Source organism: Genypterus blacodes, unplaced genomic scaffold, assembly GCF_046128005.1.
Source record: "Genypterus blacodes isolate CSIRO-AG114 ecotype Tasmania unplaced genomic scaffold, CSIRO-AGI_Gbla_v1 ptg000148l_1, whole genome shotgun sequence".
NCBI lineage: Eukaryota > Metazoa > Chordata > Actinopteri > Ophidiiformes > Ophidiidae > Genypterus > Genypterus blacodes.
In genome coordinates this window covers 1,035,897-1,062,830 of record NW_027466950.1, presented here as the reverse complement: position 1 = coordinate 1,062,830, position 26,934 = coordinate 1,035,897, and the positions used below count along the sequence as shown (strand labels likewise).

Genomic DNA, 26,934 nt, shown 5'->3' with positions numbered 1-26,934 from the left:
CGGCGCCGTGTGAACACACACACACACCGACACCCGGGCGCACACGGCGGTGTTGTCGGCCTGAAGCAGCTCCCCACAGGCGCTCCACGCTGCGTTAGCGCGGCCTCGCCGGGGATAATTACAGACTGGCGCGGCAGGGCGAGCCTGGCACCGAGCCAGAGCTGCTCCGGAGATACGGAGGGAGGGAGAGAGAAAAAGAGGGAGGGAGGAAGAGAGAGAGAGAGAGAGAGGGAGGGAGGGGGAGGGAGAGCAATTATTGGAGCACTAAAGGGCGAGGAGCTATAGATTAGACCCTAATCGATAAATTGCTAAATCCATCAATACGATCAATCAACGGACCCGTGACACGCGATAACCAATGCGATCGATCACAGCTGCCCGATCCCAACCTTGGGGATTATAAACGGAGATTTCTGCTGCAAAACACGAGGATGTGGATGGAAATAGCCTCGACATTTTTAAAAGAGAATAAGATCAAAACCTTAAAGAGCCTCTGACAGGAAGGAGAAGGAGAGGAAGGAGCGGCGGCTCAGCGCAGCGCGAGAGAGAGAGCGAGGGAGAGAGAGAGAGAGAGACCCCCCTTCCTCCCTCCTCCTCCTCCTCCTCTCTCTCCTCTGTCGGGCTCCGTCGAGTTCCGCTCATAACCTCGCCACCCACCCTCCCTGTTCCCCGCCTCTCTCTCCACACACACACAGGCGCACACACGCAGGCGGGCACACACACACACACACACACACACACACACACACACACACACAGGCGCACACACATATCTCTTTATAGCTCTCTCGCTCCGACAAGCACCCACAAGCGTGTTTGTGTGTGTCTGTGGGAGACTGTGTGTGTATGTGTGCGCACTCAGCCACGCGCACATCCACACACACACACACACGCAGGCAGGCAGGCAGGCAGGCAGCGTCAATAAAAAAGCCCGGCGCTGTAAGAGGCCGCCGGCGCTCCGCTCCCCCCGCTCCCCCTCCCTGCCACTGCGATTAGCGGAGGCTGGCTGGCTGGGGAGAGGCGCCCCTCTGTTATCTGGGGCGGTGGCAGGCTGTGTGTGTGTATGTGTGTGAGAGTGTGTGTGTGTGCTGAGAAGAGAGCGAGATTAATTTAACTCTTTCGGGGCCTGATCGCAGCGACCGTAGCTCCGCTCCAGCGCAGCGCAGCAGCCGGGGCTGTTATACAGGGGGGAGAGAAGAGACGAGGACGGACACGCACGCACGCACGCACACGGACACGCGCACTCACGTACACGCGCACTAGCCTCCGTAATTAAAACATTCACGAGGCGGAATGTGTCAAAACAAAGACAAAAAAACATGGTAAAGTCCAGTAATGGAGTGACAGTGAGCCTGAGTGGCGTTTTGTGAGTTATGAACGCGTTTATAAGCGTCTTTGCTATCTGTGTTTATGCTAATGAAGCTTCTAGTGTTTAGTTCTGATTAAATGTTTTGTGTTGATTTAACTTTTATACCGTGTTGAGATGGACTGAGATGCGTTTCTTGTGTTTAGTTTGCGAAATGTATAGTTTGGCCTGTAGATGTTTAGTTTAACTTGTGGTTGGTCTTTGTATTCTTCAACCTATATACGTCAAACTACTGGTTAATACGTAAATTCTGCGTTGGCGTGTCTGCGTAGCTATGTCAGTATCAGGTCGGACCACTAGTTGGCAGTGTTGAGGCAGTGAACGGAAGAAGACATCGGCGTACTTTTATGTTTACGTTTATAGAGGAGCAGAGGACTAATATGGCAACCGAGCGAGTCATGTTAGAGTTATTACACGTCAAGCAATGCCAACGGTTGTGTTGTTTTTGCGTTAAAGAGGAAGAAAGCAGAAATAGGTCAAAGGAAAGGCAGGCCAATCACAGTTGTTGCGGGTTACGTCACTCTGACGTCTAGTTAAACCAGCCTGAACGCTGCCTTACGTAGATTGCGTAACTTAGGCGAGGGCAGTTTGTTTACTAGCTAACCAGAGCGAGCTGCTATCTAACAGTTAAATCTAGGGTGTTGTTGTTCAAAATGCAGTCAAACACATTCAGTGTTTGGGAATTAAAAGGACTTTGTTGTGGTTGTAGAGCCTCTTAACTTTGCTCCATTGACTCCCATTCACTTTGACTGCACCACGTAAACACTGAAGAGTAGAGGAAGAGTACGAGAAAATACCGAACACTCACTTATATGGCAACCGCTGTACCGACGATGATCATCACCACCTGGAGAAGCAACGATGTGACCCCGGGAGTGTTTTCACCTGGTCAACATTGGTCCACATCCATCTGCTCCTACTGGGGTTAAAGGTTCATCTTAACCTGGTTACACCATGGAAACGCAGCCAAAGCCCTTAATGAGCCCCAATAGTAGTTAGAATAAGACATTTATTAACAATAAAACTGGAGTTATGTTTTGAATAAAATACGATTTTTGCTAGCACAGTGTCTCTTATCTGTGGGGGGGAAACTGTCTGCCAATGACAGAAGCATCGATTGGGCTAATTGATTGACTGATTGATCGAGGGGAGAGAGCATTTCGGTGTAAATTTTCACGCATCTGTATGGATCAATACACCAACGACGTCTGGGAGAAAATGACACGTTTAAATACGCGCCGTGATGCATTCAGGCTGTAATCTGTCCAATTAAACACACATTTGCGCAGAGCGACGCTGATGATACAACGGCGCGGATCATCCCCGCCTGAAGCCGCGCAGAGTCGCTCATAAACGGCAGACGAGGCTCCCGTGGCGGCGGCGGCGGAAGGCTGGAGCTCGTGTTTCCGTCTCTCTCTCTCTCTCTCTCTCTCTCTCCGTGCGTCACCGCTAGGTCATGGCCAGACTCCAACAATGGCTCTGGTTTCTCCACACACACACACACACACACACACACACAGAGAGAGAGGGAGATAGAAAGAGAGGGAGAGAGAGAGAGAGAGGGAGAGATCTGACAAATGATTGGGTGGCGAGGCGAGGCGAGCTAATAGTAGGCAGCGCGCCTGCCGACATGCCCGTGGGCCGCGGGTGTTAAATTGTATCCAATTACGGCGCATGCGACGATATGAGGGGGGAATAATAATTCTTCTTGCGTGACAGGAGAGATTCGCTTATTTCCTGGGCGCGCGCTGTGTACGGAGGGAATGGGGGGGGGGGGAGGGGAGGGGGCGCAGACGTTTGGGATGCGTGCGTGTGTGTGTGTGGAGGGGTTGGTGGTGGTGGAGGGGGGGTATTAGGGGGATGGGGGGGTTACGGGCCGCGCAGCGTGGAAGCGGAGGGGAGCGTCTGGTTTTGTGGAGGACACGGCGCGCCTGGTCCATTAATCAAAATCCAGTTAACCAGATTTGGAGACACGGCAGAGGCCAGCAGGGTCCGGCCAATAATTAATATCCATTATTTAAGCAGGGCCCAGTTTAAGACGTAAAACTCTCGATCACACACACACAGACAGATGCAGACACACAATGCGTCAACACAAACAGACACACACACACACACACCTCACAGGAGGGGATATGAGGGATTGCATCAATGTGGAAATGAAATAAACACGCCCAGTCTCAGCTTTGTTATGAAATGTCTCTCCTGCTCATTTATTTGATGGAGTGCACAGCCGAGTCAAACCAGCAAATCGTGCCAAAAGTGTGTTGGGAGGGAAGGGGAGGGAGGGAGGGCAAGGTGCAAGTTAATGTGACAATGTGTGTGTGTGTGTGTGTGTGTGTGTGTATTACAGTGGTAGGGCTCTGTGAACTGCGAACCGAGTTGCACTTTGGCGCCGTCGACGCCTGGCGGAGAAGTTCAACGGCTCAAGGGTACGAAAGGTCAAGTGTGGGTTCATTAGTTGGGCCTGTCAGGGAGGCGGCTGACAGCAGGCGGCGGGGCTGCTAGGTAAGGAGGTAAGGAAGGGAGGAAGGGAGGAAGTAAAAGGGGGGAAACCAAAACGCTCTGAATGCAAAGTGACTCATCTACATTCAAAAAGGGGCCGTTACACACTATCAAAGCCTGTTGCTGTGTGTGTGTGTGTGTGTCTTGTCCGTTTGTTCATAAGGCTCCAATACATGATAATGGAGGCAATCTGCTGCCATTTTTAGAGCTTTGGGCCTCAAAACAAGCATCAATCCTCCTTCAGATTCCAGTCAAAAGGCACACGTAAAAAAATAGATATATATATACACAGGTACAATCTGTTATAAATATGCAGTAACAAACAATTGGATTACGTTATATAAAAAAAAAAGGAACATACAAAACAAGGCGATAAAAATACTAGTAGGAAAAACCGGGGCGTCGTCGGCGAAGACGAAAAACAGGAAGTGAATGCTGTTTGAGGAGAGCGGCGGCGCTTTGGGGACTCATTTGCCCCCCGAGGAAAGGAAGTGCAGACCACGATCGATGGGGCCCATGTTCTTCACCTCGTCGCTTCTCTTGCCCCCCGCGGCGAAGCGAGGAAGGTGACGGCAACAGGCGTTTTAAGCTCACACCTTGTTATGATTGCCCTAGCGCCCCCCCCCCCCCCATCCGTCTGACGGCGTGCCGCGTCTTTTGCGGAATGCCAGAGCGCCGTGGAAAGAGAGAGAGAGATAGAGAGAGAGAGAGAGAGAGAGAGAGAGAGAGAGAGAGAGAGAGAGAGAGAGAGAGAGAGAGAGAGAGAGAGAGAGAGAGAGGGCGGTAAATCGTTTCCGGGCCTTTGGGATACGGCGGATGCGTTTAACATTAGCGGGATCTTTAGGGCCGCTCCTTTGCTCGCTGTTTCGTCGGGGAGCTGCAGCTCTGCTCTGCTCTGTTCTGTGTGTGTGTGTGTGTGTGCGTGCCAGCGTGTGTGTGTGTCTTTAGGATATTAAATAGTAAAGGATGGGGATTAATAATGGAACCTGACAGCTCATCTCCGGCTTCTATCTGCCTGACTGTTCCCCCAATCTTCCCTTCCATTCCCTCCCTGCCGCTTTTTCCTGCCTCTCAGTTTCCAATCTGCTGCGTCTGTGTGTGGTTGGTTCCTGCACTCTCCTGTGTGATTCCCTCCAGCTCTCTCTCTCTCTCTCTCTCTCTCTCTCTCCCTCCCTCTCTCTCTCTCTCTCTCTCTCCGTCTCAGGGCCCTCGGTCTTTCAGGGTCATGTCGGGGGAGTAGAAGAGCACGTTGGTGTTATCGTCGTCATCATCGCTGAGGTCGTCCAGGTCGGTCTGCGTGTAGCGCACCGCCCCGGGGTGGTACTCTCCGATCCGGGTCCTGTCGCACAGACGAGACTGCAGGGCCAGCTAGGGACGACACAAGAGACACACAGAGGACAACACCTTGAGTTTGGAACACACACACACACAAGCAGTACAGTCAGTTTGAAATGATATTGGGCTGTTTTAGCGTCTATGCACAAGAGCAAAACAAGAGGAAAAAGAGAGGTGAGCTCATTGCAGAGCCACAGGCAGTTCAGCTATATGGCTAGAATGCAGATCGATATCACACACACACACACACACTGGCGCACACACACACACACACACAGATGGGAGAGAGAGGGAGAGAGAGAGAGAAAGAAGAGACTAGGAAGGAGAGGAGATGCAACACAAAGGAGAGGCAGAAATATGTAACGGAGATAAATGCCAGAGATGCTGTACAGCGTACAGAGAACACAGAGGAACGGGGAGAGGGAGGGAGAGAGAGGGAGAGGGAGAGAGACGGGGATGGAATGAGAGAGGAAGAGAGAGAGAAGAGTCGAAAGGGAGAGAAAAACAAGGACAAGCAACAGATAGGAAGCAGAGACGGGGTGAGGCGGAAGAACTGAGGGACAGAACAAGAGACAGACAGAGGAGAAGAAAGAGAGCAAGAGCGAGAAAGAGAGAGAGAGAGAGGGAGTGTGTGTGTGTGTGTGTGAGCCAGTGGAGGAAGGGAAAGAGGAGGGGGCTGGTACAAAAGCGCAGATTCGTTGCGGTGAGGGAGGAATGTTTTGACGCTGTTACAACCTCCGCCGCCGCCGCCTCCTCTGCGCTCTCTTGCTCGCTCTCTCTCTCTCTCACTTCCCCTCCCGCCAATCTCACACCTGATGTGTGGGGGCTGCTGGGAGCCACATGCCATGATGAATAACAACCGGCTGTTAGTCACGATAGAACACGCACGCACACGCCGACTGTCTCCCTCCCTCCCTCCCTCTCTCTCATGCTGTCTCTCGCTCGTCCTCTCTCTCTCTCCTCTTCCTTTCTCTCCCCGCGACGCTGGCAAACGGCATTTTTCTGTGATTTAGGAACGCAGCCGCGATCCCGTTTCACTCCCCCCTTCCCCTACCGCCCCCTCCCCTTCCCTCCCTCCCCCCCGCCCCCGCGCAGCATTGACATTTGGGTTGAAGGTCATACCGCACATTCCACTCTTCCAGATTGCGCTCATGACCCGTTATCAGTGCTGTTGGTGATACGGAGTGGGGTGACAATATGTGTGTGTGCATGCGTGTCAGTGTGTGTGTTTGTGTGTCAGTGGGTGTGTGTGAGCTGGAATCCTTCCCTTCCCTTCCCTCCCTCGGTTCAATACCATCGCCGGCTCATATCCGCAGATATTGTCAGTGTTTGTAGATTGAGACAAATCTGCGGAGAAACGCCATTGATTGTGGCGCCTGATTGAAATGCAACCGGGCGAGCTTTTGTGGTTCAAATGTGACGACGTCGTCCCTCGGCTCATCTTATCACGTTCCTCAGAAAGGCGTGTGTGTGCGCGTGTGTGTGCGTGGAAGGAAGGAAGCTGCATCATTTATGTATTTTACGGGACTTTTGCTATCTGACTAAAGCGTCTGCAGCGTCTCTGTGATCTCCAGCAGCCCTGTTTTATAAACCGCAACTCTCATTATCAATCAATTTAAAGGTACGGCGCCTGCTACCATTATGTACTGTGCTGATGAAACTTTAACTAGGCCGTTAATCATTCATTCTTCTGTCTCAGCGGTGAGGAGGGAGTGTAACGAGCGTGGCGTTCGGGCTCGTTCGCCGCGTTACAGTGAAGCGCTTCAGCTGCCGTATCTGCTCCTCAGATGAGTCAGACGCCGCTGACGTCACGAGTCTCTGAAGTCTCGTTTCGACACTTTTGATTCAGCGGTGTGTGAGGTCGGGGTCACATCGAAGACATAGTGGACTGGCTGACACAGTTGTGGTGTATAACAGTGCGCTTACTGGCCTGCGTTCATCAACGTCTGCATCTGCGTTTCTTACGTTGCCGTGTACCTGAGTGCATAACTGACTCATAACACATGCGTACGTGCTGCATCACAGCCTGGCAGAGTCGATGAATCACATCCGATCTTGAATGCAGCTCGCTCTCGAACTGAGCAAGCTTGGAGAAACGCCAGCAAAACACCATTCAAGGATGAAGGTCGGCTTAGAAGGAAGACGTTACAGATGATGGACGCATGGATGGATGGATGGATGCCACACAAACACGACGCGAAGAAGAAGAAGCAGAGAGAGCAGGAGGAAAGGGAAATCCAGTGTCTTGGAAGTAGAATCCCTTCTGTTGGGGAGAACAGACGGAAAAAGCGGAGGGAGGAGACGGTAATTGACCGCAAATTAGAAGCTGGACGGGACACGGCGAAGGCCACGGGTTGGACACCATCCCGTTGGACGCACGTATACCCTGATCTAAACTAGCCCCGACATGTAGGCTATAATAATCCCGGGTGCCAACGTAATGGTCATTTCTGTGGTCTGCCAGACGTTTGGAGAGCTGTGTGTGTGTGTGTGTGTGTTCTATGAGGGCTCTTCTCTAGGCCGTGAGGGGGACAAAAGGGGGTTTCTGTTTGTGTGCGTCTTCCTCACCTGCATGCCGGTGGGGTTGAGCAGACTCCACCACTCCTTGTCCAGGCCGAAGACGAAGGCGTTGGCCAATCCGTGGAGCGGAGCCGAAAGGACGTGCAACAAGGTGAGCGGGAAGGACGGATCATTGGGGTAGGAAGCGTTGTGGATCCTGTGAGAGAGAGAAAGAGAGAGACAGAGGGAGAGATGTAAATAAAGAGACAACCTGCAAACGAGCGTCAGAGGCGGAAAGGGAGCAACCAAAGCAGAAGTTAGAGGGTGAAGTGAGACGGCGGGGAGAAAAAAAAAGGGGGTGGAGGAGGGAGGGGAGGATGACGGACGGAGAGACTGCGAGCAACGCCGAGCGAGACAAAAAGAGATCAGGAGGACAAGTGAGTGACAGACTGGATGAGGGACAGGGTGAGAGGGAGACGTAATGAGTGGGAGAGAGAGAGAGAGCGAGAGAGAGAGGGGCAGAGGCAGAGAGAGGGAGAGAGAGAGAGGGGAAGAGGGGAGGGTGAAAGAGCGAGCGAGCTTTATATCAGCGTTTAAGAGCCCATTAGGCAGCGCGAGACGGCTGGGCTGACACATTCTTGGCTGCCGCTTCGACAGCACGCAGCACTTTACAAGGACAGGGAGAAGTGTAGCGCTCAACTCCTATCCCCTCTCTCTCTCCCTCTCTCTTCCCCTCTCCCTCTTTTGGTCTCTTCTTCTCATCTCAGCTTCCTGCTTTTCCTGACCACAATTTCGCTGTCCCATCTTCTCCTCCTCTTCTTCTTTTTTTAAACCGTTCGACACACACACACACACACACACACATATCTCCTACAGGCTGCCTCCCCTCCCCCCCTCTCCTCCCTGTCCGGCAGCTCTTCCCTTTCTGTTGCACTGGGCTTCATCTGTCTGGATATGTCATCTTCATCTCCACCCGTGACGTCGTCTCTCTACTCTCTACTATCTCCTCTCTCCGTCGCTCTCTCGCTCTCTTTGGAAGCCCGGGGCGTTACTAGAGGGAGACCCCGGGTCCCGATATTGTGCGGCCTAGCCAGGAACTAATGGCTGCCTGCGAGAATGATGCTGCTCAGCCATTAACCCTGGATTAACCCTGTATTAGCGCTGCTCGCCGGGTTAGCCTGCCGCTAATGTCTTTTATTGATCTATTAGCGAGAGGCAAACCCGTGTACGGCTCACGGCGCTTTGCCTTCATGCGCCGCCTTCCTGGGTTTGCCTGTGTGCTTTGCATGTGCGCTAAGTGGTCGCGGTGGTTGACCTCACAAGCCACCCCCCACCCACGAAGACCTGCCAGTGACCTGCATGGCACAGACCTTCACACACAAACACAAACACAAACACACACACACAAACACACACACACTCGAGAAGCTACAGACACTAATCTCTGCGTGTGTGTCTGGGATACACAGCTGATTCTGTCTGAGGCTGAGATCTGTCACCACTTAATTAAAGTGATAATATATTGGCAACATCTTGGGTGATAATCATGTAATTGCTGTTGTGTTTCCTCCATTTCAGACGTGTCACAATAGCATTGCTCGTATTTAGAAACCAATCATGGTAGTAGACCGGAACTGAATGTCATCAGGGAGGTTTCAGGGTTTCTTGACTTCGTTTGACGCCAGACAACCGCACGTCATTTTGCTTGTGACATCACTTATCAAACCCGGAATTACCCATGAAAATCCCCCACGAGACTGCTGCAAACCGCCCATCACATCGCTGAGTGTTCTGGGCCGTGACATCATTCTGCTCTGGGACACAGACCAGCACACTCTCGCACTGGCAAACACCAGAGACGACTAAGTGGCGTCTTTCTCTGTCGGAGACATCAGGCGACCGCGCAGAGGAATAACCGCCACCGGTTTGTGTTGTGGAAATGATTTGCCTGTCACGCTAAAGACACCATTTCTATTCTAATTTCCATAATCTCCGCAGTTCTAGGAGCACAGAGGGAAGGGGAGTGAGGCGCTTGCCGAGGGAACCCTGTCGTTCCTACTCCGGATATTTCCAGGAGAAGAGGCTCCTCGTTTAGATCTCAACTTCCGCACAGAGGGAGCCTCGTTGTTGATGGCTTCCACATGGCTACGCACAGCTGCAATGACGTCCACTCTTCCGTTTCAAATGATATGCTGACCAAAAAATGTCCAAACCTAAAGCCCGACCTTCGTTTATAACCTTAATTCAATCACAGCCACTTCATTGCGTTCCGTCTTTGATCACATCGAGGACGAACACTCCTCCTGGATCCATATTTTTTGTTAGATTTTAGTTTGTTTTCATTGATTTGGTGCTGTTTGATATTGGGGGACGAATGAGAAAATAAGAATCAATATTCTGCACTCGGTGATGCAACCAAAAATGGCTTTTGGTTAGCAAATTGGTGATGCTGGGAGACATTTACTGTTAGCGTACAAGGGCAAGGGAGAGACGATGAACACGGCAATGCGGAGGTATTTAATGAGCTGATAAATGCAGGTAAAAGTAAACCGTCTCTTTATACCTGCTGCTGATCAAAATTAATGACCGAGCAGTCAACATGGTGGCAGACGGAAGCGCACACGGCCAATCAGCGCATAAATGGGACCCAGGCTGTCAGGCTGTCAGGCTGGGGGGGAAGTTACACCTGGCCGAGTATAATAGGCGCTGTAGACTCCGGTCACGCCGAGCAGTGATTAAGAAACCAGCCTGCATGAGATCGCCGAGGGTTCGTGCGCTTTCACGTATGATACATGCTGTGCCTGGAGTCGTGCGTGTCCGGGCACAGCAGCAATGGAAGCGGCCCGTTTGCGTGTCGTGTGAGGAATTGCGAGGGTGGTGAGGTGTTGCCTCCTCGCTCGCTGTTCTGTATGCATCGACAGGAAAGGGGAGAGGGGAGAACACGGGGAGAGTGCAGTCCACTAGGCTTTCCGCTGGATTCGCCAAACGTACAAGGCGTAAACAGCACAAATGCATTACAAAGGGAGGTTGTGGTCGGGAAGAGGAACTTGTTTTTACGCTGCAGAAACCGCAACGACAGCTGAGGAGAAGTGAGTTGGATTCAATTAAAAGTAAAAATAGATCATCTTGGTAAATCCGGTATCACCTTAGTGCTTATTTAACTTTTCCTCTTCGCTTTCCTTCTGTACTGTTGTTTCTGTACCCGTGATGCATTAGAGCACGCACTGAATATTAAAAGCTCTGCATTTTCACCTCGTCTGCTGCGCCTGGCTGGTCTACCTACGAGCTGAATCACCTCCGCAATTGAAAGCTTTTGTAAATCTGCCGTGGCTTTTGGTTGTAGATTCGACGCGCCCCCTCCACGCACGCGAGGAACGGAAACGGAACGCCGCCGCTCCCCACAAATGGAGCGGCGTCGTACAGAGCGAAACTCACACCGATGACTCCCTTCAAACGTGTTTACGGTTGTTAAAGTGAAGGAAAACGAAAGCACCTGGGTGTCACCGAGCCTGATAGGTAACTAGATTATATTTGTGACACGAGGCAGCGGAAGGAGGATCAGATAATTTGAATAAACTCTACCAATAACAGAATCGCGGCTGTGAGATGAAGGCTACTAATCATCAAAATTATGGCCTCATTTCCCTTACAGAAATTATATCAATGTATTTGACAATGACATATTAATGCTTAAAAATGATGCATGTTGGAGAGCGTTCCACTCTGCCCCGCTAACCAAGCACAGAGATAAACTGCTGTATTTTTTACCCTCCAATAGGAACTGCAGGTGAAAACCCACTCAGCACACCAGATGATTATGGAGATTCGGCCACAAATCTTCTTATAATCTTCCGTTTATCCTCTTTGAAAGCACGCGGTTCCAGGGTTTACTCGCTATTAATCTGTCCCCATTTACAGTGGGCATGGAGAGCATCAGACCCCTGCCACTGGCCTTATGCTGGAAGCTTTTAAACTCATGCTTTCACACGTCAATCTACACCTGATGTCCTATGATGCCGCCAAAGCGAAAATGGAATTTTAGAAACATTTGCTAGTCTGTTGCCCTTTGCAGTGATACTTGAAATTAAGCGTGTGAGGTCCAATCACTATCAATAGTCGTCCACCTGTCCATTCTAACTATGGTAAATGACATTGATTGGACGAGATTTCTAGCCACATCCTGGTCTTTATAAGGTCCCACAGTTCACAACGCCATGTTAGAGGTCAAAGGAATTACCTGTAGAGCTTTGAGACCAAACTACTTCTACAACATTGCCTTCCCAAGCATGCAGTGGCCTCCATCATTCTTAAATGGAGGACGTTTGGCACAACTAGACTCCTTCTAGAGACGGCAGCCCGACCACACTAAGCAATCAGGAGAGAGAGGTAAGACCAAGGTAAGAGAGAGAGGTGACCATGACCAAGATCATTTGTGAAGAAGGGAGAAGATTCCAGAAGGTCTAAGAAAGTCTAAAGGCCCCTAAGGGACTGTCAGACTTGGAGAAACAAAGAGTCTCTGGTCTAATGAAACCAGGATCAAACGGTTTGGCCTGAACTCCTAACAGCACGTCTGGAAAGACATGGAGACATGGTGGCGGCAGCATCAAGCTCTGGGTGTGTCCTTCAGTCAACAGAGACTGGGAGACTAGACGGAGTCGACCGAATGAATATCTAAAGTATGTAGAACAACCCAAAGCCAAGCCAAGACCATGCAAGAGTGGCTCAGGGGACCTCTTTGGGAATGTCCTTGGATGGCCCAGTCAGACCCCGGACCTGAACCCAAAGAAGCATCTCAATAGCTGGACGATCCCCATCCAACCTGACGGAGCTTGAGAGGCTCTGCAGAGAAGATTGGGGGAATTCAATACTCAAGAAGACTCCAGGCAGTAATTGCTGCCAAAGGTAAAGTAAAGGTTCAGAACACGTATGTAAATGAGCCATAATACTGAATGCTTTGGTCACCCACTGCATCTTCCATTCACAGTTTGAAAGCTGTGACAGGAAGAGTTGGGTCAGCCAATTTGTTGGGAGACGCCCTGTAACCACCTACCTGCTGGAAGCAAGTTGGGTTTTCGTCGGGGCGTCAATTAAACGTTTGAACGCGGCTCAGAATAAAGCGGCTGGTTCGACTGGTAGATTGTGGCGTTTCGTGTGGCGGCGCTGTCGGAGTTGGGGCGGCTTCAGAGCGCCGCCGCCTGTTTTCTGGGTTAGCCCACCGCTGTATCTCCAAGGACCAGACCAGCTGCTGCTCACATTCATTTCACTTCCCATTAAAGGTGAAATAAATCAGGAGTCCCCACACAACCCCCTCAGAGATGCAGGATACACACACACACATACACACACAAACACACACACACAGACACATGAAAGACGCCACACGCATACATACACGAGCCTGAGAGTACGTGCGCATATATGTGTGTACATAGGTCACACGCATCAAAGATGTGAGTTGAGAGAGGAGATGCACTGACACGTTGGATTTTTGCATGTCTGCCTGCGTGTGTGTATGTGTGTGTGTGTGTGTGTGTGTGTGTGTGTGTGTGTGTGTGTGTGTGTGTGTGTGTGTGTGTGTGTGTTTCTCTGACAGCACAGCGGTGAGAGTGAGTGGGTCTGTGTGAAGGGGGGCTATTTCTGGAGTCTCATTTTTTTCTTGCTGCCGCAAAGAAACGCGATCGGCGTCCGGGAAACGAGAGCTGGCAGCGAGCAATCATCTTCCTGCCACACACACACACATACGCACACACACACGCACACACTGAGCACCTCACAGTGCCGAGCAACACGCGCCATGGCAACGGAACAGCCGCAATTAGAGGCAAAGAGCCTTTCCCCTCCGCTGAGGGAGAGACAAGAGTGAAATGAAAGGAAGAAAGAAAGGGCGGGAGAGAGAGAGAGAAAGAAAGAAAGAGAGAAAGAGAGAGAGAGAGAGAGAGAAAGGCAAGCACAGGCGAGTGTTAGAGAAGCAGTGTTGCACAGGAAGAGAGAGGGAGAGAGGGAAGAGAACAAAATAAAGAGGTGAGAATGTGCAAGAGTGAAGGCTGTGAAGGGGAACGAGGGCTGAGGGCGCCGGAGGAGGACGAGAGAGGCGGGAAGGGACGGAGGAGTGGAGGCTGAAGGGAGGGAAACGCTAAAGAGCGAGCAGAGGGGAGATATCCAGAGAAAGACAGATTGCGAGACACGAGCGAGACAAACAAAAGAGATTACGTGCGAGAGAAGCTGAGATAAGGAGGGGAAAGGAGGCGAGAGGAGGTTCAATAGTGAGAGAAAAGGGAGCGGAGGGAGAGAGACGGAGGGGAGGGTGGAGGCGTGCGGAGGAGGGAGGGAGGGAGGGAGGGAGGGAGGGGGGGCCGGCCGTTTCTCCTGTGCGAGCCGGGCTAATGAAAGATGAATGAGGGAGGCAGCGGTGGGAAGGAGCGTGTGGCTGCGGGCGATGCCTGGCTGAGCTGCTGCTCGCTCCCCTGTGTGTGTGTGTGTGTGTGTGTGTGTCTGTGTGTCAGGGTCTTTGTGTGTCTGTGTGTGCGCTGTAGTCGAGCAAGTCTCACAGTTGGCTGACTGGTGTTGGACAACAGGGAAGATATTGAATATACTGTATGACTCAGGGACAAACGGTCAGCAGCAACACACGCACAGCGCACAACACATACACACACGCACACGCACGCACAACACACACACACACACAAATATGCAGCTTTAAATGCGATTCTAAGACCACCTGTAAACAAGCAATCGATCATTAGTGCTCACACTGCATATTTGAGCCTTGTTCTCAGACCTCCTATCACACTGTCACTCACTCATTGAACCCATATCTGTCTGTCTCTCTACCTCTATTTCCATCTATCTCTCTCGCTCCCTCTCACCATCTCTCTCTCTGTGTGTCCCTCTCTCTCTCCCTCTCAGTCTCTCCCTCCCTCTCACCATCTCTCTCCTTCTCCGTCTCTCTCTCTGCCCGCCTCCAGATTCTATACAAAACCCCTCGTTTGCTGCCTCTTCTGTCTCTTTCAATCTGCCGCCCTGCCAGTCTTCACCACTTTCCATCACTCTCTCCTCTCCTTCACCGGCCCTCTATCAGACGTTTTGTCCGTCCATAATCACCCGCCGCGCCGAGCGTCCTCGGGTGAAACGGGGGCACAGATTGGACGAGAGGTCCTCACCGGGGAGCGCCGCGTGGCCAGAGAGCACCGCAAGACCTGACCCCCTGATGGCACCCCTCTCTCCCCCGCTTCATCCCTCCTGAAGAAATAGCTACGCACGGCCCTCCTGCCCACTGCGGCGGGCTGCAAACACCGACGCTTCTCTTGCCAAAACGGATCATCGAGCATTGTTACTGAACTTGGCGTCATACAGCGAGATGACCAACTTTTAACCAACCAACATTTACTTTCTGCAACAAAGGAGATAGTGTGTGTCGTCATCTTGGGAGGACAAACCGCCTGCCGGTGCAATAACATGGTGCAATATATATACGGGATTCAAAACCTCTATTCTCAATAGTAGGACAAGGGAGGCCTGTTGTGATCGCAACCTCGCAAACAACTTTAAATGCGTCGGTGAATGAAAAGCGTGATGCCATAAGCGAGCGGCGGCTGTGACTCATTGGTCACAACACTGCCACCTCTTTTCTGGGTTCAAACACCATTCCATTCTCCATTGTGTGTGTGTGTGAGTGAGTGAGTTTGCTATCGCAGTCCATAGACGTGGAGGTTAATTCAACACTTGGATTTACAGCCCCCCCCCTTCACACAGACACAGACACAGACACACAGACACACACACACACACACACACACAGACACACAGACACACACACACGCTGCCATCTGCCAAGGATATGTGCCGAAGCGGACGTCGGAATGAAATCGATTCAAACTAAAGCTCGCAAAACATCTAAAGATCTTCCGGGCTTTCTTTCTCTCTTCTTCTTCTTTTCCCGCCGCCGCCGCCGCCCAGCTGTGAATGCTCCGTTTGATCCGTCGTAGCCGTGTTGTCTGTCACGCATGTGTGACTGCACATGAGGCATCCGGCACAAAGGACGAGCCTCTCAGTCTGGAGTCGGGACATGTGATCGGCCAGGAAAAAAGTGTCAGAGGCTCTGCTGAGTGTGACCGGCAGGAATATGGTGGACAAGCCAATGTGCTCTCCAATGAGCGTAACAATATGTAAATAAATCATGGTTTGCATTGCGTGTGTGTGTGTCTGTGGTTGTGTGTGTGTGTGTGTGTGTGTGTGTGTCTTTGTGCTCATGCAGTACCGTTGGAAACTGGAACATAATCCACTTTAACCATGGGGTCAACATGGGGGCAGATTTGACAGCTGACGACATGACTCCCATTATATACACACACACACACACGAAGGGGGTGCACATACAGTCCACACACACACACACACACACACACACACACACACACACACACACACACACACACACACACACACACACACACACACACACACACACACACACACACACACACACACACACACACACACACACACCTCATGCATTTTCAGGGTGTATTTCTGGAATCAAACTGCCACGCGCAAAACAGGGAGACATGGGGCGCAGAAACAAAAACACACAAACGGGAAAGAGTTTGCGTGCACACGCACACGCGGTAGACAAAGAAGCACACAGACTCGGGGGAGTAAGGCGGCTAATGTTCACCAACAGAATAAAACCCAAACAAAGAGACATCCTGTTTCCTGGAACACAACACCACTCAGCCCGCTGCACTGGAAGCAGCCAGCAAACACACGCACACACACAGACACACACACACACAGACACACACGACTACAAAATCTGTTCGCTACGTCGGAGCCCTTCTATCTCCCCGTGACCGATTCACGCGCTGCTGTCTGTCTGCGTGTCCGGCGACGCCACTGGCTGTCCCTCCCAAGTGTTTGTGCACACGGGTTTCTCCTTGTGCTTGCGTGTGTGTGTGTGTGTATGTGGCTCTCTGTGTGTATGTGTGTGTGAGCGAGAGCAGATGATAGAGTAGGCTTTAGCGATTCCCCGGAGTGTGAGGCAGCGTTTACGGCACTCTCAGAGCAGCCAGGGTGATGAATATTTAAAGACGTGCCTGAAAGAGCAGAGGGAGGGGGAGGCAGGGTGTGTGTGTGTATGTGTGTGTGTGTGTGCGCACGCGCGTGTGTGTGTGCGCACGCGTGTATGTGTGTGTGTGTGTGTGTGTGTGTGTGTGTGTTTGCATACGCGTGCGGACGTAAGCGTGTGTTTAAGTGCGTGTGCGGGAGGTTATCTGCTATACCTGCCTCAGCGTATGTGTGTGCAAGTTTAAACCAGAATGTACACCAACGTTTACGCCCATCTGCTTGAATGTACTTTATATCTATAAGAGAATCGGATTATGTACGTATAGCGCTTACACAGCTGCCTATGTAACACTCTATACTGATTAGTTAACAGTATTGCAAAGATGTGAGCAGTATATGTCTGAGCAGGAGTGTGTTGTGTCCACATAGCCCCTTATATGGCTGCGAGCGTTTAACAGTGTCCCGTAGAGGTGAAGCCGTCTCCGCCGCCGCACCGTTTACACACTGTTTCATCACTGCTGCGCTGCTCTTCGTCACCGTCCTCCCTCCGTTCACCTCGCTCCGTTTGTGACAGCGATGGGTGAAATGCAAAGCCGGCGTTAGGGGCGTGGAGGTGTGTTTACAGACCCGCTTTAAGTTTAGAGCAGAGGAAGACTCAAGGCTCAAGCAAATCAGACGAGAATGTGTGTTTGTGCGCCTGACACGTTGTGGCTAATCGTGTGTGTGTGTGTGTGTGTGTGTGTCTATGTGTGTGTCTGTGGGTCTGAATGTCTAAAAGTGTATCGAGCAAACAGGGAAAATTCAAAGTGTCGCCCTTGTTGTGGTGCCGGATTGGACCTAATAAACTGGAACAGGCGCGTGTGTGTGTGTGCGCATGCCTGCCGCTCCTGTGCAGCGACCTCCCAGCCTCTGCGTCACACTCTTCCGCGCGTTCTTTGTGATAGCGAGAGCGGCGGCGGCGGCGGCGCCGGCGCCTCGGTGTGTGTCCAGCCTCCGAGCGAGTGTCTTGTGCCCTGTGTGTTTGCACTTCACACAGCCCTGCAGGCCGGGCTCTCTGTCTCGCTAAATGGGGATGAATAGCGGAGCGTCGCTGCTTCTCAACGGGAGACAAATGGCTACGGGGCTCTGTGTCTCCTGTTACACGGGGCAATCACTGCCGGAGCCACAACACGCAGGCAGACACGCGAGGCGAGTGTTGAGGCACATACGGCAAGCCCATTCGCATCCAGTCTCGTATATTTTTTCGAGGCGATAAAGCAAACCAAGCATGTGGTTAAATGCAAATAATTAAGATGAGGCACTTAACCCAGGGAGGATGATTATTATCTTAGAGTTTAGATTAATCATTGATTCGGTGAAATGTATAAACAGGGGGAGGGGAATAGATGATAAAGGGGATTAACAGGTTTCGCATAGCGGTGCTGGAGTGCTAGGCAAACGGAAAAGGATAGGAGGGTAGTTACACTCCTTACCCAAAGAACGTGCCTCCCTCACGAGTTTATAAGCGATGGGTGATAAGTAATCAAGCGAAACCTCGTGCAGAAACCGGCAGGGACTGGAGGCGGAGCTACTCTGGACCAGGTTGCTAGGAGTGACATTTCACAAAGAAAGGTCAAAATATGTGGTGAATATACACTTTGTTTTGTTATCGTAGGCATTTAAAAAAACAAGAACAAAAAAAGGTTGGCAGCCCTTTGATGTCTTGTGGAAGTGTGAAAAAAAACAAAACGTGTTAGTTATGCGCCTCAGTTAAACGTAACAGGATCCACGATAACGAGGCTCTAACCACTGGATCCAAACAATAAGTTAGCTTTTACTGCAGAGGGAGAGAGAGGGAGAGAGAGGAAAAGAGGGAGGGGATAATGATTACCTCACTACCTGACTAATCTAAACCATAGAATACTTTCACAGGCATTAAGTGATAATTGTTCAATCATTTACACCATTGGCAGGTTGCAACAAGAGCACAAACCTCCTGGAGTATATGCTGTGAAAGCCCAGAAGACGTAAATGTCTCTCACCTATGTGTCTTTGATCTTTGTTGTCTGTGTGAGAATAGCCAAGGACGGAAACTTCATCTCATTGACAAGAAGTCGCTCTATACGCTCGGTTACTCTGCTTACTAACTTCTCTAACGGCCCTTTTCCTCTTCCAATACCGCAGAATTCACAGCAAATCAAGCCCACTTTCTTTCAAACCTGGGTACTGGTAACAACAATGGGAGTCCCGGAACTGGAGGATGTCCAGGCTGCTCGCTGCCATTTGGACGCAAGACCAAATTTGACGGGATTTGGAGGGCGGAGGCGGGAGATTAATGTCTCTGTTTTCTAAACCAATATGAGCCGGTCTTCCATTCGGCATACTGCACATATAATCCATCAGCCATTCTGTACTCGGGGCTTGGATTACGTCAGATGGCTTGAACCCACGCTGAGCTCGCCCTCTCCCGGGAGGTTCCCCCTGCAGAGGAGACAACACCCCGGCTGTGAGGGGAGCGCGGGAGGAAGGAAGGGCCGGTCTGTTCTGGCTCTGCATGGCCCGGGGAGGAGGAAAAGGCACCAAACCATGATGAAGATCTGCCACTCCTGACTCTGCTGGGAGCCACATCATGGAAATATGGGGAGAAATCTAAGAGCCGCTGTCGTAAACATCTGTAATCCACCAAATGGGGGGAACTTCAGCATCTGCACTTGGATCTATAAAGAGAACTCGCCTACACGTGAGTTGGAAACTTGTAGTAAACACCAGTGACGTCGTCTTTCTCATTGGGTAAGTTTACGACGAGTGGATCGACGCAAAGCGGTGCAGGTGAACAAACAAGATGAGAGTTGGAATGTTCCGTACTGACAGGAGCCCACGAGCAAACACGGCACGCCACCAAACACTTTATAGCCCCAAAGAGCCAAAACCGCACGCCAGCCTACTTAAATGCAGGGGCACGCGCGGGAGATAGACAAGGGGCACAAGGACAGGAAATGTAAGGATGGGGATGGAGAAGAGGGGGGAGAGAGAGAGAGCGAGAGAGTGATTGAGAAAGAGAGAAAGCAAGTGAGTGAGAGAAAGAAAGAGACAGAAAGAGGGAGAGCGTGAGAGTGAAGGAAAGAGAAAGAGGGAGAGTGAAAGAGAGAAAGAGCAAGAGTGAGGAAGCTAAGGAGTGAAAGACAGAAAGAGAGAGAGAAAATGAGGGAGAGCGAGTGAGTGAAAGAGAGAGAACGCTAGAGTGAAAGAGTGAAAGAGAGAGAGAGTGGAAGAGAAAGAGAGAGAGTGAAAGAGAGAGAGAGAGAGACAGCACGCTCTAAGATGCTGAACGCCAAGTACAGTGAGATAAGAGTTAATGTATCCCCCTTTCCTTCCCTCCCGTTTGGCTCTCTCTTTCTTCCTCCCTCCATCCATCCCTCCCTCCCTCCCTCCCTCCCTCCCTCCCTCCTTCCCTCCGCCTGCTCCTCCTCCTCCCCGTTCTCTTTGAGGGATGAATAATAACTGCTGCTCTGAGATTTCCTCCCTCGTTTTTCAAAGCGAAGAAAGGAGATGGGGAAGGTCTGCCTGGCCCGTGGTGCGTGCGCGACACACACACACACACAGAGGCACACAAACACGCTCGCTCACTTGCTCGCTCGCACACACGCCGTCTTGTTCTCGCCGCTTGCCTGGAGCAGGGAAATCAGATCTCCTCCAGAGAAGGAGGTTGGGGAGGGGTGGAGTGTGTGTGTGTGTGTTGGGGGGTGGGGGGGGGTTTAGGCGCTGTAGGGAGTCCGTACAAAAAATCCCCACCAAGCACGTATAGACACACACACACACACACACACACACACACACACACACACACACACACACACACAATCCAGGAAAACCAAGAATAACTAGGAGGAAACAAAGTGCCTCCTGGAGAGGCCCGGGTGAACTCAAGGTTAAAGACGCATCGCGGTCCCGGGCCCCCGCTACGGCACAAATCCATCCGTGCCGAGGCGCCCCTCAGCAAGGCACGTAACCCCTGATTTGCTGAAGGGCAACTGGCTTCGACTGCCCGGCGCTTTGATTTGAAAATGTGGAAGCCCGCTCGCCTCCCCGCTTGGTCGCTCAGTGTCAAAAGGTAAAGTGGGGAGGAGGGGGGGGGAGGGGGAGCAGGGGAGGGAGGGAGAACCGGGCTGAGCGAGAGTGAGAGAAGAAAAAAAAATGTCCTCGCAACAGATGAGCCCGGCGGTCCGGGAGGAGCGCTCGCACGTCAAGCCGCGGCGCGCCACGGAAACGGCAGCTTAGCACCGAGGAGCCGGCTTATTTATGCAAACAGGCATACAAGCGCGCACAGTAGGAACCTAGACAAGCCTTGTAAACAAACACACACCCACACCATAAAGCACACAGGGGAGGCGATGTGAGAAGCAGACTGTGAAAACTAGTTGTGCCCTGGCAGTGCTTTCAGAAACACACACACACGCACACACACACACACACACACACACATAAAGGGCTGAGAGACCAAAGTGGCACAGGGAGGGAATGAGGGCGGACATAGGTAAGAGCGCAGATTGGAGCGTCTGATACGGTTCCTCTGTCGCCGAATGAGGGCAAGTGAATGAATGATTGAGTGAGGGAGGGAGGGAGGGAGGGAAGGACAGGGGGAGGGGGAGAGAGAGAGAGAGAGAGAGAGAGAGAGAGGGACGTGTACGGCAAAATGATGTATAATGACTCTCGGCGTACACATGCATGCGTGTGAAAGCGGCTGCGTGAAAAAGAAGCGCTTTCCCATTTCAATTCGCAACAGCTGGTGTCGAATTAACACATTTACCAGTGTGCATTTGGAACAGATTAAAATTGTGTGTGGCGTGTGTGTGGCGTGTGTGTGTCTGTGTGTGTGTCTGTGTGTGATAGCAGATGAGGGCCAAAACAAGAGTGTGTTTGTGTGTGGGAGTGTCTGCGTATTAACGCGACGGATCAGGGCCGAGAGAAGCAGTATAGAGGGTGAGAGGGAGGGAGGTAGGGAGAGGGAGAGAGAGAGAGCGGGAGACAGAGAGGAAGAGAGAGAGGGACAGAGAGGAAGAGAAAGAGGAAGAGAAAGAGGGACACAGAGAGAGAAAGAGAGCCAGAGAGGAAGAGAGAGGAACAGAGAGAGGCCGAGAGAGATAGAGATAGAGAGAGAGAGATCTGCCCAGCGGCTTTAGCTGCTGCCCTGGGCCGTCTCTCTAAACCCTGTTTAGGAGGCTTTGGAGCTCAGATAGAAATAATCCCCCACTCAGACACACACACACGCTAGGCATGCACACACGATAAAACACACACACACACACACACAGGCACACGCTATGCATGCAGGCATGCTCATAAACAGACACGCTAAAGCACAGACTCATGTAGAGGTGGTGGACAAACATGCGCGCACGCACGTAAGCTTTAATGCAGACTCGCACACGCGGCAACAAGCAGCGACAGCACATTCGTACAGCCTTGACAAACAAGAAGCGCACAGCCCGCCTACACACACACACACACACACACACACACACACACGCGCACGCACGCACGCACGCACGCCCAGGCTCACACACACACGCGCGCACACACACCAAGGCTGTCTGCCGAGTGCCGCTTCTGCACGGCAGAGCACAGCAACATCGGCACGGCACCGTGACAAACACTTTACACACTCCACCACTCAGCGGAGGGGAGGGAAGGAAGGAGGGAGAGATGGAGGGAGAGGGGAGGAGGGGGAGGATATGAGCCAGAGGGGAATGAGCAGGGGAAGGGGAGGAGTGGAGGAGGAGGAGAGGAGGGGGGGGGGGGGGATAAGGAGGGGGAGGCTAACAAATTAATAGGAGCCGGAGATATATACAGCCAGCGCTGCTGAACGGGGGAGGAGGAGGAGGTGGAGGATGACGAGAGAGAGCAATTCATTCCCGTTTTCTCCTCGTACGCTCTCCGAATGAAGGCAGCGCGGAGCGAGCGAGCGAGCGGGTGTTTGCACAGGAGAGAGAGAGGGGGCTTTGTGTGGCAGAGGAGAGGAAAAGAGGAGGAGGAGGAGGAGGAGGAGGAGGTGTGGGGGTGACACAAAAACACTGAGCGAGAGAGATGGAGAGTAACAGCGGGAGAGACGGGAAATATGGAGGCTATAACAAAGACGTTTTGCGTGAAAAAGGGAGCGAGTAAGAGTAATGTGAGGAGGAGGAGAGAGAGAGAGGAGAAAGAGGAGGAGGAGGAGGAGGGGGGTGCTCTGGGGTTAGCACAGGATGCAGTTTGTCATCTTCATCAGCCGACAGCGCGGGGCACGGGAGAGTGGAGTGGACGTAAAGGTGAAGGAGGAGGAGAGGGCGAGAGGGGAGGAAAGGGGGGGTCGGGGGGAGAGGGCGAGGGCGAGGTGGGGGGATGGGCGGCATTTGAGCGGAGCCTTTGAGAGACGTTGACCCTGTAATTGACCTGTGTCTCCGCCTACATTGCCGTGGCGACAAGCGGAGCCGCCGCAGCTAATCACTTAGTAACCCTGACCTGTCAATCACACCCTGTCCCCGGGGAGGGAGGAGGGAAGGCGGGAGCCCGGTCGAAAATGAAAGAAAGAGAGAGAGAGCGCGAGAGAGAGAGAGAGAGAGAGGGGGAGGCAGGGGGAGGAGGGGGCGCAGGAGTAATAACAACACCAGGGTTATCATTTACCGGACCACCCGCTCCTTTCCACCCACCCTGGGCCCGACCAAGCACCGGTTTTAAAAAGCCAATAAACTGCTCTGTCTCTCCACCACACACACGCGCACACACACACGCACACGTAATCTCCTACAGTGTGCCGCCACAGAGAGCGGCGCTTTCTGAGAGTTCAGATAAGAGAGCAAGAGAGGAGGATGGGAGAGGCGGGGCGGGGGAGGGAGGGAGGGAGGAGGGCTGACGGGGCTGGGAGGAGATAAGGGCGAATGAAAGATAGCAGAGTGAAGGCAACATGCAAATAGAATGGTACGCAGAGTACCTGCCCCAGCGTGTGTGTGTGTGTGTGTGTGTGTGTGTGTGTGTGTGTTAGTTACCTGTTGATGAGGGGGAAGAGAGACACCAGCAGGTAGACGGAGGGGTACCACTTCAACGGCTTGATCTCCTCCGCCAAGGACACCTGGAGGAGAGAGAGAGAACTTAACTACTGACCCAAATACAGACAGGAATATTCACATTCACTGTCTCTCTCACACACACACACACACACACACACACACACACACACACACACACACACACACACACACACTTTGCCTGGAACATCAGCGCACCGAGGCAAACAGTGGAGACAAATTAAAACCAAATAAGCCATTAAGCTTCTGATAACGCACAATATCCACGCAGTTATGAGAGGAAATTGGGATTCCAATTAGTTTATGCTCACACTCCCCCACCTCCCCCACCCCCCAACATGTCAAAGGGGCCGGATTCCATATTTCGGGGCCCATCAGGCACGAGGGGCGACAGACAGACAGATGCGTCAGCGGCTCCGAGCTGGAGGGAGGGGAGGAGGAGGAGGAGGGAGAGGGGGAGGGGGGGAGGAGGGGGAGGAGAGGGAAGGGGGCGGGGCGCTGTGGGGCCGGTGGTGGAGCCTCGCAGCGGAGAGCTTTTACAAGCCGTTATCTAATTCCCGGGAGAGGAGGACTCTCGCGTCCGGAAGAGGCTGAGAAGCGCAACCCCCGGATCGATTTTCTGTGCTGCGCTGCTTCACCCCTCCCTCCCTCCCCTAGGCGAGGACGCGGTAGCCGAGCCAGCGCATTCAGCCTCCGTCTCTCCTTCTCTCCTTCACACACACACACAAGCGCACACACATACACACAGAGCCGGGAGCCAGGAGGCAGGCAGGCCCACAAGCTCCAGCCGCTTCCCCCACACGCTGGAAATTAATTACTCACCAGAAAGACCCCGAGGCGCGCGAGCTCGAACGTAGGCATTTTAAACAATTCCAATGAAAATCGCAAAAGCCCCCCAATGGTATTTTATCTTACGTGTGTGTGAGTGTGTGGGGGAGGCCGACAAACAATAACATGCGCGAGAGTTTTCACTGTACAACACGCGCTGCTGCAGGCGGACGCGCCCGTTTGAGGGAGACGTAACCGCGTAACCCCGCGCGAGGAGGCAAAACACTGAGACTCGCCCTGTTCGTATCCACGGTAATGACATCAGCGGTCACGTCAAGCACTGCGTTTTGTCATCCCAAGTGTGTGTGTGCACGTGTGTGCGTGTTAGGAAGACGGTCTCATTGGGAGGTATAAGAAAAGGGCAGGAGAAGAGGCCGGGCGGAAGAGGTCGCAGATGTGCGCGCGTGTTTGTACGTGCGTGCGCGCGCGTATGTGTGTGTGTGTGTAAGGTTGTGGTGGCTTTTAAACGGTTTCGAGAAGCCATCCGCGGGAACCAAATAATCTCAAATCGAATGGAGGTGAGGTGTGGAGGCAGGCATGTGAGGAATTTAAGTGCGCGAAGGACAGGACGGGGAGCGGGGAGGTGGAGGTGGAGGAGGAGGAGGAGGAGGGAGCAGCTAAAGTGCCGCGTGTTTTTAATCACAGTCCTCCCGTGTCAGAGGCCCCTGCGCTGCTCGGGGGAGGCAGAGGGGAATGAAACCGTAATTATGTGCAGCGGGAGCTTCGGTCTCGACGTTAATGACGCACGTTAGATTACAGACGGTTATCGGAAGCACGCCGTCCTCTCCGGCGCTGCCACGCGCCGCCTCGCTCTCTCTCTCCCCCCCTCTCCTCTCCCTCCCCCCTCGCAGCCAAGGACTGTTCAAGGGCTGTTTGAGGGGACAGTTTAGCGCAAGACAGAGTCATCTGGAGATACGAGTCACTAACGGTCCATCCGGGGCTTTTTTTGTTTTTAAGCACACATCTTTTAGGGGGCGCGCGCGACCCCAACCGAGAGCCAGAAGAGGAGTAAAAGAAAAATGAAGATGCGAGCCAAGAACATTCCGGTTCGATTCCGACGTGTCGTAAACAACCGGAAGAGGCTGCGCCGCCGCAGCGCCGCGTTTATTCTCCAGGTACTAATAGCCTGAGCGGGGATGTAAAATGTAAACGTTTGGTGGGCAGAGGAGGATACACACAAGCGCGCAAGCCGAGTGTTGATCAGTAAACAAACACCCCGGGAAGATAACGAACAAGCAGCTTGCTGTTTGCTTAGCCAGCTTTTGTCGCTACCTGATGGGCCTGAGCTGTGTGTGTGTGTGTGTGTGTGTGTGTGTGTGTGTGTGTGCTTGCGCAATCTGTTTTAAAAACCCTCTGTGAGATTTAATTCTCTGACCTGTGCTGCTGTATGACCTCGTGTGTGTGAGATCATGCATTACCGCAACTAAATCCCTGAAGACAAAGAGTTTCACAACTGTGTGACTTATGTCCATAGCTGCCTCTCATGGTTATGTGTACGTCATCACTTCACACACACACACACACACACACACACACACACACACACACACACACACACACACACACACACACACACACACACACACACACACACACACACACACACACACACACACACACACACACACACACACAGGGGGGCTGTAAGACTGAGTCAGAGGGAAAACCAGATCAACAAAGGTGAACACAGGAAAGAAAAAGTGCTGAAATATGGGATAAGTGTGTGTGTGCGTGCGTGTTCTGCATGTGTGTGTGTGTGTGTGTGTGTTCTGCATGCGTGCAACACACTAATAGAGAACATGTGAGGGATGGAGGGAGGGATATGTGGCACAGTGAATGAAATCTTCAGACACCCAGCAGGAACCGCTTTCTCTAGTTTACACCTGCTGGTACACAGACACACAACCACACGTGCTCACACGCTCACGCACACACACGTGCACACACACGCCCGCACACACACATACACACATGCACCACCGCTCACTGGCTTGGCAAGCACAATTGGGTAGGCTGTTGTTGTTTTAAAGCATCGCAGCGCGTGCATAAACTCTCATAAATATTCATGCCCATGAACCTGGCTTGCTGCTTTATTCATGCTGGGGATGTGTGTGTCTGTGTGTGTGAAGGGAGAAGCGGGCGAGAGAGAGAGAGAGAGAGAGAGAGAGAGAGAGAGAGAGAGAGAGAGAGAGAGAGAGAGAGAGAGAGAGAGAGAGAGAGAGAGAGAGAGAAGGGAGTAAATGAGAGAGAGCGACGTGAAAGGCAGGGAGAGGGAAAAAACAGATGGAAAGGAGG

At 52.2% G+C, this 26,934-nt stretch overlaps 1 protein-coding gene across 3 annotated transcripts in view; it reads right to left on the bottom strand.

Annotated features, from left to right (window-relative positions):
- Positions 1 to 3,529: 3,529 nt before the first annotated feature.
- Positions 3,530 to 26,934, bottom strand: part of LOC143012541 (cyclic AMP receptor-like protein A) — a 43,633-nt gene continuing 20,228 nt past the window's right edge. For 2 of the 3 annotated variants that reach the window (XM_076165715.1, XM_076165717.1), the window contains 3 exons: positions 23,773 to 23,855; positions 7,775 to 7,922; positions 3,530 to 5,239 (listed from right to left, as the gene is read on the bottom strand). In XM_076165715.1, coding sequence (XP_076021830.1) covers positions 5,072 to 5,239; positions 7,775 to 7,922; positions 23,773 to 23,855 — 399 coding nt within the window. In that variant the 3' untranslated portion in view covers positions 3,530 to 5,071. The remainder of the gene's footprint in view (positions 5,240 to 7,774; positions 7,923 to 23,772; positions 23,856 to 26,934) is intronic. The other variant, XM_076165714.1, reaches the window with a different exon arrangement.